General features: G+C 45.0%; 1 protein-coding gene across 2 annotated transcripts; it reads left to right on the top strand.

The window, feature by feature from the left end:
- The first annotated feature begins 756 nt into the window (after positions 1 to 756).
- LOC307081829 (hepatitis A virus cellular receptor 1 homolog) lies at positions 757 to 3789 on the top strand. Of its 2 annotated transcripts, XM_079745173.1 has the most exons (5): positions 757 to 1456; positions 1630 to 1980; positions 2103 to 2134; positions 2335 to 2429; positions 2742 to 3789. In XM_079745173.1, the coding sequence occupies exons 1-5, from the start codon at positions 1399 to 1401 to the stop codon at positions 2758 to 2760; spliced, it is 555 nt and encodes a 184-aa protein (XP_079601299.1). In that variant the 5' UTR covers positions 757 to 1398; the 3' UTR covers positions 2761 to 3789. The 2 variants fall into 2 exon arrangements, with proteins under 2 accessions (XP_079601299.1, XP_079601300.1); XM_079745174.1 differs by lacking the exon at positions 2742 to 3789 and having other exon boundaries at positions 2107 to 2134; positions 2335 to 2403.
- The last annotated feature ends 10135 nt before the right edge of the window (positions 3790 to 13924 follow it).

Raw genomic sequence — 13924 nt, 5'->3', positions numbered from 1 at the left:
AGTTTAACAAGATTCCTATTAGGGGGCCCAACCTGGATGAAGTAACCGAGGGGGCTGTTGAATTGTTTTTCATCATTTTAAGTTCATTGATTGAACCATGCAATAGGTTCGGAGAGGCTAAATAACAACATAAGGCTAGGGTTTAAAATTCAAAGAACAGTTGCATTAATCAGATGGCTCTAATAATAACAAAACATTAGAAATAAATAATAAAATAATGACTTAATAGGTTTAGAGTTTCTGAACTATTTTCTGTGCGGGTGTCAGCAGGGGTGGCGAGTACAGACGTGTCACAACTTCAGCAAGGCTTTAGTATTTCATTTGTCTGTTTCCTGTTTTGCCACACTAACTCATGTCATTTCAGACTCTGCCACTCCCTCCTGCTCTGCATTACCTGCTGTTTTCTTTCACCGTGCCTGCCCCACCCCCATACTCGCCTGCTCCTCATCAGCTAATCAGCCCCTCAGTATATGTACCGGTCCATTTCACTCAGTTCTTTGCCAGATTGTCTAGTGTGTTTACCTAGCTCTCCCGCGTCTTCTCATTCTGATCCTGATCCTGATCCTGATCCTGATCCTGATCCTGATCCTGATCCTGATCCTGATCCTGATCCTGATCCTGATCCTGATCCTGATCCTGATCCTGCCTGCTCGTGTATTGACCTGCCTTTTTGGACTTTTGACCTTCCTTTTTGCCTGTTCCTACTGGATTGACCTGCCTGTTTGGACTTTGGACCTTTCCTGTTGCCTGCTCCTACTGGATTTGTTTGCTACACGGATTGACTATCTGGTTTGACCTCTGCTTGGAATAAACGCTGTTTCTTCACCTGAACTGTTTCTCTTGTCGTGCTATTGGGTTCTCGTCTGCCAATTGGTGAAACCTGACAAGACGGATGATTGCGGAGCATGTAAACGCTCTGGAAAAGAAGGATTTGCACCAACACTGACTCAAACTTTGCACAGGTCCTGTCTATTAGGCCTTCTATAATTAACCCAAAACCATCACACAATGTATATATCCACAAGAACAGGTTGAACAATGTATACAGCCTTTCACACATTGTACAAGTGATCTCGGCCAATAATGTTTTTGTTTTTGCTATTTTGATCCGGACGCATAAAGCTTAACCATGGAGCTGAAAACTAAAACTGAGTGGACTAAGCCCTCTAAGAGCGTCTGCTGTGCTGGGCCGGTTCCCATCGCCTGAGAGAGGAGGAGAGCTCTAACCCCATTGCAGAAGCCTGGAAGATAAGGGCCTATATATAGAGTCCAAATCATTGATTTCCTCTATCTTTCGTAGAAGAAGAAAACTAATACAGGAAGTTAACCCAACTACAGTCAGCCTTCGGTGTGCTTGTGGGCAGCAACAGCAGATGCGTCCTCGACCAGTGTTCAAGCATGACCTGTTCTTCTGCCCTACGCTATCTGCTCCTCTCCCTCCTTACCGGCGTCAATGGTGAGTCGACATTCTATTCTCTGTGTCTTCGTAAGCGTCCGAGGCGTAGACTGTATGGCATCGATTTGAGTGGGTCCCACCTTTACCCACCCGTCTTGGGTTGGGAGACAAGGGGACTGTTGGGGGGTGGGTGTGGGGTACGGCTCTGTCCCTCATGCTGGTCCTCCTCACAGTGTGCAGAGGTGACCGCGATGTGGCGGTGGAGGGCCTCGCGGGCCGAAGCGCCACCCTGCCCTGTGTCTATGACACCAAGCGCACCGGCGGCCCCGTGCGCACCTGTTGGTGCCGCGACAGGGTGCCCAACAACAGGTGCTCCCTCGGCCTCCCCAGCACGGACGCCGGCAGGGGACCCCCCAGGCCGGGGGACCGGTTCTGGCTGCTGGGCCGAGGCCGCGACGGGAACGTGTCCCTGACCATCCGGAACCTGCAGAGCGGCGACTCGGGGCTGTACGTCTGCAGAGTGAGGGTCCCGGGTCTGTTCAACGACCTGATGGTCCGGGTTCAGCTGGAGGTGAAGGAGGAAGGTATGGCTCTGGGTCCCCGGGGGTCTCCGCTCTATCAGTTGTTTGTTGTTGATGTTATTGGTGGTCATGATTGGTTGCCCTCTACCCCCCCCCCCCCCCCCCCCCCCCCCCCCCTCCCACAGGCAGTGATCTCCAAGGGACCACAACAAACCAGGTACTGTGTATGAAGATCTTGTTCCAAAGTTATATTATTTACAAAGTAAAGTACCACCTCATGTAATATTAATCAAGATGTTTTATATGTAGATATAGATATTTTTATAAAGTCTACTCTGTTTCTTAAACAAAAATGTCACTAGGCCGAAAAAATGACCGAATGTGCCTATTTATTTTTTGTATGTATTTCTGTTTCAGGAAGAGGTCCAAGTCTCCCCTTCTATGGGGAACATCGTCAGAATGACAGCATTGGGATTCACCAACATCGTTGTCATCCTACTTCTCCTTTCAAAGTAAGTGTGAAACGTATTGTTGGTACGCGGCGGGTGACGCGCTAGAGACTCTTCGAAGTCTCCCAGGGTTGCCAGAGCGTCGAGGTGGCCCCGAGCATGACACCTCACCCTAACCTTTCCCGATGAACGGTCTGTCGCCTTCCATGGTAGACGCCTCCATCAGCATGTGCATAAAAAATAGTTGAAAGATGCTTTGGATAAAAGCGTCTGCTAAATGCCCTAGATGTAAAGGTTGCAACCAATGTTGATGATTGAGTTACTTTTCATCAAATTATGATCATCATTCTGCGTGTTTTTTTTTCCTCTGCCCAGGTGGAAGGATACTGCATGAAGGCAAACCTGCACAGCTACAAAATCTATGATATTGTACAAATGCTGGAGGGACAAATGAGAAGTGTGAATGACATACTGTCGTAGTCACATTACATTAACAGGAGGCTGTGTTCTGACACCCAACTCCTATCTGTAAATCAAAACATTATGCAGAGGAAATCATGATTTAAAAAAACGTGTCAAATGCCTGCAAACTGGTAAATCTGGGTTTAAAAGCCCTTGTATGTGTGTACTTGTGTGTGTGTGTGTGTTTGTGTGTGTGTTTGTGTGTGCAGGCATGTGTGACTGAAATTAAAGGAATTACACCCTTTTAATAGAAATGAGATCATTCGTTTGGATTAGATTTTTCTTTTCTTTTACTAGCAGTTTTGTAGATACTACTTGGCATAGCCTCAGCCACTAGGCGATATATTTGTGAACACAGCGTCATCTGGTGGCACAAATGCATTCTTACCGATAAATCTTTGCTATGGCTATTTTCTTTTCACGCACATGACGAATGGAAGTCTTACGGTGAAATAATTTATTTCGTTTTAACTCCATCAAAAATTCCCATACTATATTAGGCTACATTTTGTCGATGCAATTAATAGACGGAGTTATTTAAAGCGGTGTAATCCTGCACACGCATACCAATTTAAATCAACATGTTTCAGAGTTAAACAAGAATTTCTAACCCCTGCTCATTCAAACTGTCACAGCTGTCATGACTGAAGTGATGTGACATGTGTTGCAATGGTCTCCCCCCCCCCCCCCCACAGGAAGTGCTGATACTAAGGAGAGTTCTAGAATCGCTGTGTGTTCTGTCTGAGCTGCTCTGTCAGTACTCTTTTGGAGTGTGCAACATAAGCTAAAGTCTGGCTCAGTGGTCCACTTCAGTCAGCGCTCTGTGGAGACGTTTTCTTCCCTGTTAGCCGAGCAGAAATGCTGTAGGCCTAATATGACGGATAACTTCTGATTGTACCTCCAATCAAAAGTAGTCAATCACAAAGATGACATTTTTGGGGGGGGGGGTTATTATTATTATGTAGGCTACTGGCTGGGGGGAAGGGACAGCCAGGGGGTTGATGCTTTGATAGGGTTGTATATCACGTGGGTGGGTTATATATGCTACAGGAGATTGTGCCGTTTGGTCAACTCCTCTCACACCCTCTTTTCATTCAAACTATCAGCCCCAAAACATTTTGAATAAAGCTTCAATAAAACGTTTAATAGACACTTTTATCTTTTATCAGCTTTATTTACTTAGAACGTTTCATACACATATTCACACACCGACGGCAGAGTCGACCACGCAAGCTGACAGCCAGCTCGTGGAGAGCAGTAAGGGTGAGGTGCCTTGCTCAGGAACACCTTGACACTCAACCAGGAGGAGCCGGACATCGAACTAGCAACAGTGGGGCTTCGATCCAGCCCCAGGTAAATAGGGTCCTAAACCGCTCCACTAGCAACGTAAACGTAGCCTGGAAAATGCACTAAAAAGAGGAAGAAGAACCGCAGAAACTCAAGATACACAAATAATGATGCAAGTAGAATGAGGAAAGCATGTTGATGGGAAGCTCTGGAGGGCGTTGGTCACTGTGGGAATGGAAGAGGAAGCTCCCTAGGAAGGGACCAAACATCAGTCCACAGCCCCTGATGTTTACACAGGAGACCCTGTAGACTACACAGCCGAGGGGACGGCCTCCGTAGACCATGTATTTATTTAGATTTGGGCTTATTTATTGAGTCTGCTCTCTTGTATCATGCACTAACAGTGTGTAAATGCATGTAAACGGTGGCATCCTTAAGTATGGACTGAAGACTTTCCTCCTCTTCTACTTTCTTGTCCGTTGTCCTGCGACTTGACCTTTGACCTGTCGGCTCTCTCCCCTCTGAAGTGTTGCGAGCCGATAAACGAATCAATGAATAAGTCTCACATTAATCAAATCCCAGATGAGGCATGCTATATTTGTGGTGACACACTGACTGTGAGGAATACAACATATTGCTCTATGTAGTTCTGTTATGTTGTATACTGTATGTATATTTACACGTCCTCTGTGGCTCAATTAGAATAACCAGAGGTTGGCCACCTCTCGGCCTTTAAGACGAGGAACCAAAACCGCAAGGTGGAAGTGGTCCCGTTCTATATTCCCCTTCAGCGAAAACAGAAGTTGTTGGTGTGAGCACATTTTTATAATGTCATGAGACTTGGAAAGGTTTCAAAGCCTCGACAACTCTGTGGTTTTGGATTTAGTAGCGTTGAACTACCGCAGGTGAATGAAAGGTTTTTAGGGGCTTTGCTGGTTCTGACACTGAGCTAAGTAGGAGAGATTGATAATGGGTGAGCTGGCCAGCAGCAGGTGCCTGACCTTTGACCTGATGGCCTTCTGTCTTCTGCTTGGTAAGACCTTTTGATCGTTCAAAATCAATATCATTGTTTTCATTATTGAATGGAACCATCTTAAATGATGGATGTCATAATGGAGCAGGGAATAATATGATCACATTTATTTTTGATTATTATCCTTTTGTATTATAAATAAATCAATATAAATAAATAAAGATGCAAATAACAAAATGGAGATGAGTTATGTAAAGAGACCATTGTTAAAGAAAAGAATACAACAAAGTATATTTACAAAATAGTACAGAAGCATTACAAGAAGTAATGCTTAAAAGATAGATGCTATCCTAAATAGTAAAAAAAAAAAGCATTTCAAATACCGAAAAGTAATCAAAAATATATAACTCTGCCTGCAAAGTCTGATCATGATGTATTTATTGTATGAAATATGTATGATAATATATCGTATGTTTTTCTTCTTTTTTTTTAAATTATTCTCTTAAACCTTACACCTGAATTATGGCACTTTTGTAGCAAAATATTTAAAAGTAAAAAAATCAATCCAAGGAACTCTAGAAATCGCTTTATTCTGGTCCACTTAAAAAATCCGCTAAATCTCTACAACTGCCCCACCTCATTTTACTTCCCATTGAACTGCCCTGGACCGTGAATTTGTTCAGGAGGCGTCCGCGGAAAGGGCACGTTGGTGGCCCGGGTGGGCGAGGACGTGACGCTGCCCTGCTCCTACGACGCTGTGTACTACGGCGCGCTGGGGGTGTGCTGGGGCCGCGGACCCATCCCCTCCAGCGGCTGCAGCGACGAGGTGCTCCGGACGGACGGGAGCAAGGTGGTCAGCAGGCTGAGCGAGCGCTACCAGCTCCCCTGGTCCCGCGGGCCGGGGGACGTCTCCCTCACCCTTGAGCACGTGCAGGAGAGCGACGCGGGCGTGTACGGCTGCCGCGTGGACATCCCCGGCTGGTTCAACGATCAAATCCACGAGACCACGCTAAGCGTGGTGGCGGGTGAGGAGGAATGATGTGTGGGGGGTCTCGGCGACTTTCACTACTAAAATAACCATTTTTGGTCCCTCTCCCACCGATAACCATTATTCTGGGGCCACAAAATACCTGTTAGATCCCTTAAATTAAGATAACACAGTGTATAAAGTTTGATATATACTTATATATAAAATAACTAATAACCAATAGTTGGTTGCATTTATTACATTAGTAGTTGTAGGATGTGACGTTTACTTTGGTTGACAAAATGTGAAAACACTTTTTTGTTTGTTATTTCAGTGTCACAGTATCCCCTTGAACTCCAAAATAAGAGGTGTTCCCTTTAAAACGAAAAATAAAAATATGCATTATTTATTTCCATTTTGTTTTTACCAAGCCCCGGGGAGCCACTGCAGAGGGCCACCGCTCTAGACCCTATTATATACCACACGTTATTCGAAAGAGGCTCCTGTAACAATGAGAAACAAATGGACTGTAGTGGCGATTTGTCCGCAATAAAACAATAACTTGAAAATTAAGAAATCAAACAAAGCAACGTAATGAAAATAGCCACTGAGGCGCCAGGGGGGCGAATCTCACGCAGTGCAGGGAAAAGAGTCAACTGTCCGGTCGTGAATTGGGGTTTCTGAAGGTTTATTTTCCGATCTTCCAAGCAAACAAAACAAATGTGCGACAGTGGGAACTGGCCGCCTCATCTCCGTCGTCTCTCCCGTACAGCTGGTAATAAACCATGCCCCTTCCCAGTGCCTGTCTTACCTGTGCCCGCCTACCTCTATGTATAGGCTAGTAAAATTTTCAAAACAAAAGCATAAACAAACTCAAATCAACTTTAATTTATAATACAAACGAGAAAATAAACATAAAGTAGTCATATTATTTTATATTAAGTAAACAAACTAAATAAATGTTTTACAATTATATCTTACGACTGCATAGCTCCAACATGGACATCTGACATTGTTTTCAACCTTGTCATTGAAAACAAAGTTTTCAATGACGTTTCCATTGGTTATTAATTACTTTTGAAAACAATTGAAAACAAAGTTTTCAATGACAGCAAAAGTAACTAATAACCATGACAACTTTTGCTGTCATTTAAGTTGAATGAAAACAAGGTTTTCCATCTCACCGCAACATGAAAACCTTGTTCCAATGACCACCCCCCTCCCCTCTGCCTCCAGGTCCCCCCCACGCGGTCCGCCTGGAGGTGGGGCAGGTGGGGGAGAAGACCCTCGGGGTGCGATGGAGCCCAGGGCCGGACGGGGGGCGGCCCATCACCGGCTACAGGATCGACTACAAAGACATAACCGGTAAACGCTGACTGAGCCCCTCTGGTCCTCACTTCAGATCAGCACACACACAAAGGCTTTAATCATGCCCTCTAACGACATGAGCAGCAGCATTTCTTGTGTGTTAATAAAGTGTTATTACTGCAGTCTGAATAGTTAGTACGCTTTGTAAATGATTGTGCGAACCCTTTCCCTACCCTTAACCCTTATTATCTTATTAATCATTTAGAACTGATTATTTATAGCTTACTAATGAATATTTATTCACTCAATGCTTTATAAATAAGGAATCCACTATTTAATGCTTTATTAATGCTTCAAAGTGGCAGTTATTCTACGGTGCTACCAAAGCATTTGCGCCTGTGTGCATGAACGTGCGTGCTCACGTGCTTGCATGCGTGCATGCACGCGTGTGTGTGTGTGTGTGTGCAGGAACGTGCGTGCTCGTGTGCCTGCATGCGTGCGTGTCTGCGTGTGCGTGCTAAAGAAGTACTTGTGCAAGCGGTGCAGAATGGATCTGTGATTTATTGATGGCCCCGGCCTGGTGGATCTCGTTGGCCAGCCCCTTGGGAGCAGGCCCTCACCACGAAGGGGGTCAGCCCCTCGCTGACTCAGGTCACGCTGATCGACATGCGTCCCAACAAGGCCTACACCGTCCGGATGTTCGCTGTCAACAGTGAGGGCCTGAGCGACCCCAGCAACGTGGTCACGGTGTCCACCAAAGAATCAGGTAAAGCGTTACAGCAGTCCCAGCTGCCTGCTGTCTAGCTGTTCATACGCACACTTCAATCTTTGTTAGCGTTCCCTGTTCTTTATGATTGGATGACTCACGGTCACACGACTTGTCGTCCTCCAGCACCCGAAGGCCCCCCGCTGGACGTCAAGGTGGAGGCTCTGACGGCCCGCAGCCTTAGGGTCACCTGGAAGGTAAACGTTTATCAAAGCCATCCTCCTTTTCCGTATCTCGGTACATTTCTTAGCCCGGCCTTGCTCTCCAGACTGAACTCTGAGTCGTGGATGTTGGGACGGGCGTAGCAGCACTTAGTGAAACACAGAAAGCTAGTCCCCGTCCCTGAATAACGCCTGCCTCCCGTCGTGTCCTGCGCCGGGCAGCCTTCCAGAGTTCCACAACGGAGGGCTCTGCTATGTTAGACGGCTTAAAGCTGCACTATGTTAAGTGCCCTATGCTAGCCTCTAGTGGCTGAGGTTGTAGCTGCAGTTGTAGCTATTTATATTTACATGTAGGGAATTTAGCAGACGCTTTCATCCAAAGGGACCTACATTAGTCAGAAGAAAGAGAAACAATATATCGCTGTCGGTACAGTTAGCCATCATTTTCTATTTCGACGATTGAATGTGGATAGGTACGATTAATTCTTGAGAAAATGTGTAGTTCACTTATTCCTTTGGCAAAGAGTTGCACATAGTGCCGGTTTGAATTTCTGAAACCGTATACTTAGCATGTATGATTGTGCACGCGGTGCAGCCGCCCAGGATGGAGCTCCGCAACGGGGTGCTGCGCGGCTACGTCATCAGCTACCAGGACTACATCTCGGCCACACGGCGCGGGAGTTGGCGTCACCAGACCGTGGCCTCCACCGCCGACCCGGGGAGCAAGGTGCTGAACGACCTGAGGCCCGCCACGCAGTACAGTGTGATTATCAACGCCATGACGATCCGGGGCCGCGGGCCTGCCTCCACCGCATCCCTCTGCACAACGCTGGCCGAAGGTACGACGAGGCACCTGTCCACCGGGGGCACATCGGAGGGCTTAGAGTTGAATCGTGTTTGAGTAGTGAGGTGATATGGGGGATTTAAGACCCTTTTTAGTTTCGAATTTCAGCCGCCGCTGAAAATGTCTAAGAATATTTGTTCTATTTAATTAGTTCCAAAGTCGTACTACTATAATAGCAGGCCTGTCGCACCAGTTACTTAAGTTACTCAAGTAAGCATGTGCCAAGCGCGAACGCATATATACACCGCAAGCACGCACATGCGCATGAACATACACGGAAATGCACACACATGCGCACACACACACACCAGGGATGGAAATTAACACCCGCCACACGCCATACGCCATTTGCGGGTGGATTTGTATGGTGGCGGTTGAATTGTGTCCCTTCACCCGCCACTGTGTCGGGTAATACTTTCCAGTCAGGTCCGATCAAATTTGCATATTTAATACATTCGTCATAAGGCGCTGCACGGTTCCACAACAATTACTGTCAACATCCGGCCCCCTTTTCTTCTACGCCTCTTTAGCTGAACTGCGACTGTCAACATCCGGGATAATATACCGGTAACCATAGAGATAGTATGCCGGTATCAACATTCGGTATAGTATGCTAGGCTAATTAGCATGATTAGCATTTATATTGACATATAAAAAAAAAAATACTAGAGAAAGCAATGTTGCGTTTCCTCACCGGAGGAAAGAGAACAGCTGAGGAGAGTGTAGGCCAGGTACAGGTGGCGGATGATAGTACGGCTGTCATCCCCAAAAAGAAGCGTTTTAATAAGAGATGGCGAACATCGGACAGTGGGCAACACCGTGACCGGCTGGTGTTTGACGGGACGAGCTAGACAATGTTCTGTGCTCTCTGTCTTAAACATGCTTCGGATGGCCACAGGTCCGATAGTTTTGTGAGTGGGACACAAAACCTAAAATTGGAAGCCGTGGAGGACCACGAGTCCTCAAAAAGTCACCTTCACGTTTTGAAAATTGCCAAGGGAAAATCAGCGGCCGAAACCACGACAGCGATGAGGCCGCTCGTTAGCCTCAAAACAGCCCAGCTTGATAGAACTCTCTCTCTACTATTTCGAAATGCACACGCAATTTCCAAAAAGGGAAGGCCATTTCAAGACTTCGAATGGCACTGCACGTAAGTTAATTTTTTATTTTCTATTAGGCCTAATGCAGTAGTTTGTTGCTGTCGAAAAACGAGCATGTTGGGTAACCTTAGAGCTCTGCTCACTTGTTTGGCAAACAGCTGCTTTCTGTCAGTCTGGTCAAAACAGATGTCAAGTGTGTGTGCTAAGACGTAGGGCTGTCCCGAATACCATTTCACAGGCTTCGAATACTCGTTGGATATTCCGAGCGAGTATTCCAATACTCGTTCATAAACAACATTAATAATTGAACAGTAAAAAAGTCGGGGTTCCTTACTTTGCTGTTGTTCCTTTCCAAATCAGCTGTCATCTGTGCCATCGTAGCCCTTACAGGAGCTTATCAATTCATCCAGTAACGTGCATATAAATCCATTCAAAGATCCAATGTTTAGTCGTTTGTGTCCATATTAAATCCATCATTGACCGGGTATTCCTTTGACAAAAGCCAGTCTGTGAATACGCAATAGCAGGGCTGCATAGCGAACGTACACAAACAGATACGCTAACGAGTTCCTATATATATAGTTTTAATGTATTCTGACGTTTTTCAATGTGTCTTGCACTGAAAAAACAAATGTTCCTATTGACTTATGATGGTGTAACCATGCATGTTGTTTTATTGTTAATATGTCAATTTGTTTTTATTGAAAATACTTTGTATAGATGAATTATCCCCAAACGTGTCATCGTAACACCTTTGAAATAAACATGACTTAACATGGCAGATACCTGTGTATTGTTTATCATATGCGGTAAGAGTGTAACATTTTCAACTCAGTTCCTTGGTAGCGCCTACTTACAGTAAAAATCCCTTCTGATGGAAAAAATGATGTGTATGAAAAACACTTTTCTTATCTAGTGTTACTATTATATTGTTTAAAATGTACGCATATATTAAAAAATATATATAGCGTATAAAAAGTGGCTGGTAAAAAAGATGAGTGGCTGGTAGATTTTTAAATCTACCTTGAGCCTCCCGAAATGCCTTTACACTTTGTTGCTCAAACTCAAAATGCTCTCCTCCTTGAGCCTCCCAAAATGTCTCATGATATTGATATCCCCCTTCCCCCCTGCGGACTGTTTTAGTTGTTATATTTTTCTTATGTTTTGTGTGTATGCTATGTGTGACTGTAGGCTACTACTGCCTGTCTTGGCCAGGACACTGGAAGAGATGTTTAATCTCAATGATGACTATTATTTTCAGCTAACCAATAGTAGTTGCCTTGCATTTAAAAATGTCAATGCACTTATCAGCCCTGAATAACAGTGAAAGCTATTTAATAATTGATTTGCATGCATAGTATACTAGACTTTCCATTGAACAATTACCCCTGTTAATTACAACTAGAGTTGCGCGTGCGAAAACTCTAGTCAAAATAAAAGTCCAAGTTTTCCCACTTATGTAAATCTTATTACAATAGGTTTTATATATAAAGTTTGAGTCCTATAAACACCCCTGTGTAGATCGATGTAACAGATTGTGTTTGTCTGATTCATTTTTTTGGTTTTTTGTGTCTTTACTCTTTTCCAAAGTCCTCACAACATCCACACAGGACCCAACCACTGCTGCCACAACTTTCAAACAAATCACGACAACTTTCGAAAAAATCACGACAACTTCCGAACAAAACCCTACAATGCTCGAACAAATCACGATACCTTTTGAAGAAATCTCTACAACTTCCTCAGCAGGTACGCGGGACGACAATAAACAACAGCAATAACCCACAAATAAAAAAGCTAGCTTGTGACTCCGATCTGGATGCTAAACGTCTCTGTGTTGTTGACCTCTCAGTGACCCCAGACCCCCCGATTCTGGAGCTATTGGGGGTCCACGACCAGCAGGTGTCTCTCCGCTGGACGGCTGGCTTCAACCGGGGCTTCCCTGTCTCTAGCTATGACCTGCAGTACAAAGAGGAGGAAGGCAAGGAACTAACAGACTCAGATGAGCCCTTATTTCCAGCAGTCTTCGTTATACAATCGTGAAGTGGCTTTGGTGTTCGCCTCCCCAGAAGGAAGGTTGTGGGTTCGATCCCCGGTGTCGCCACTATACATACAAACATAACTATATATGAAGATGTATATGTATATACTGACATAAATATACTAACACTTGGATTGGTGGATCAAAAAAATGTAGTTACATTTACAATCGTACATAAATACATTTCCACATTCACTGTCCAAGTCACACTGGACAAAGCAGCTGCTAAACGCCTGAAGACTTCGTACTAATGTCCCAGTGATCCCCTGTGATCTCCACAGCCTCATGGGACTCCACCCAGAGGTTCGGGAGCTTCAGCCCCAACCAGACGGCGACCACCATCATAGAGATGCGTCCCTCCACCTACCACATCCGCGTGTTCGCGCGGAGCGTTGCGGGGAGCAGCGCTCCCAGCAACACCCTCACCTTCGTCATCGCAGAGAAAGGTGCCTTTGTGATTCTCTTGTTGCAATGAACACGGCATATCGTGGGCGCAAATGATAACAACATACACACAGAAGACACTCATATCCTGATATGATATGTACACATAGATGATAACAATATACGCTCAGAATATGCACATATATCTTCTGTATATGTGCATATTGTTATCATGTACACATATATATGATAACAATATACTCATCAAATTTGCCATGCGAATCAGTTGTGTCAGAGCACGGAATTAGGAACATACATTTTGAACATAGAGTTGTCTAATATATGTGTTGCAATCAGACATTGATTTATAACGTTTCAAACAGAATGGCGTAACAATGTGACCTGTGGCACAACTTTGGTTCAAACTCTTTTTGAACTGGGCAGCAGCAATGCTGCTTTTGCAATATGGGGAAGGAAGCAGGGCTTCCTTCCTGCTTCATCTATTGTTTTTTTCCTTCTTTCCGAAGGTCAACAGACTGACACACCAACGATCTTCCTACCTTTTACCACAACGACTGCGGTGAGTCTGAAACCAGCTTAAAGCTGCACTATGTTAAGTGTCCTATGGCTGCCTCTAGTGGCTGAAGTTGTAGCTGCAGTTGTAGCTATAATTTTCAATTTGGTCGATTGATTCATGACGGCGCGTTAAACGAACAAGGTTCTTGTTTAAGGTGCTGGTGGAGGAGAACCCCGCAGTGGTAGTGGGGGTGCTGGTTCTACTGGTGGTGCTCTTCATCACCGCCCTCGTGATCGCGTGGGGAATCCGGCGTGAGTAGCAGTCGGCACTGTGGACAGCACCGCTTTGAGATCATGTTTTTTATTCCACTACATTCCTTAAAAAATCTTTAACTCGCATTTTTCCATAGGATCAAAAAGCATGAAGGGTAGCCTGGACATGTGAGTCATTTAAAATACATTTCATAGCAGATATAAAGAAGAAATGCAGCTTGTTTTTGTAACAGATTCAATGAGCCTCTCTTCTAAAGACATTCTTCCCTGGAGTAACACGTTCTTCCTGTCCGCAGAAGAGCCTTCACCGGGAACAGGTTGAGGTTGAGCTACTCTGAGCCTCTATCAGAGCTCTAGGAATGTCTTCTGCCCAATCCCGTCCTTGATTCTGATTAGCTCGAAGCCGCTGTAAATACTCTGCTTTGAACACAGACGTGAGACCACAATTCATATATTAGTGCACTGCCAATCTGTAA

This window comes from Pollachius pollachius, assembly GCF_949987615.1.
Source record: "Pollachius pollachius genome assembly, chromosome: 10".
NCBI lineage: Eukaryota > Metazoa > Chordata > Actinopteri > Gadiformes > Gadidae > Pollachius > Pollachius pollachius.
This window is presented reverse-complemented; position numbering and strand designations above follow the sequence as displayed.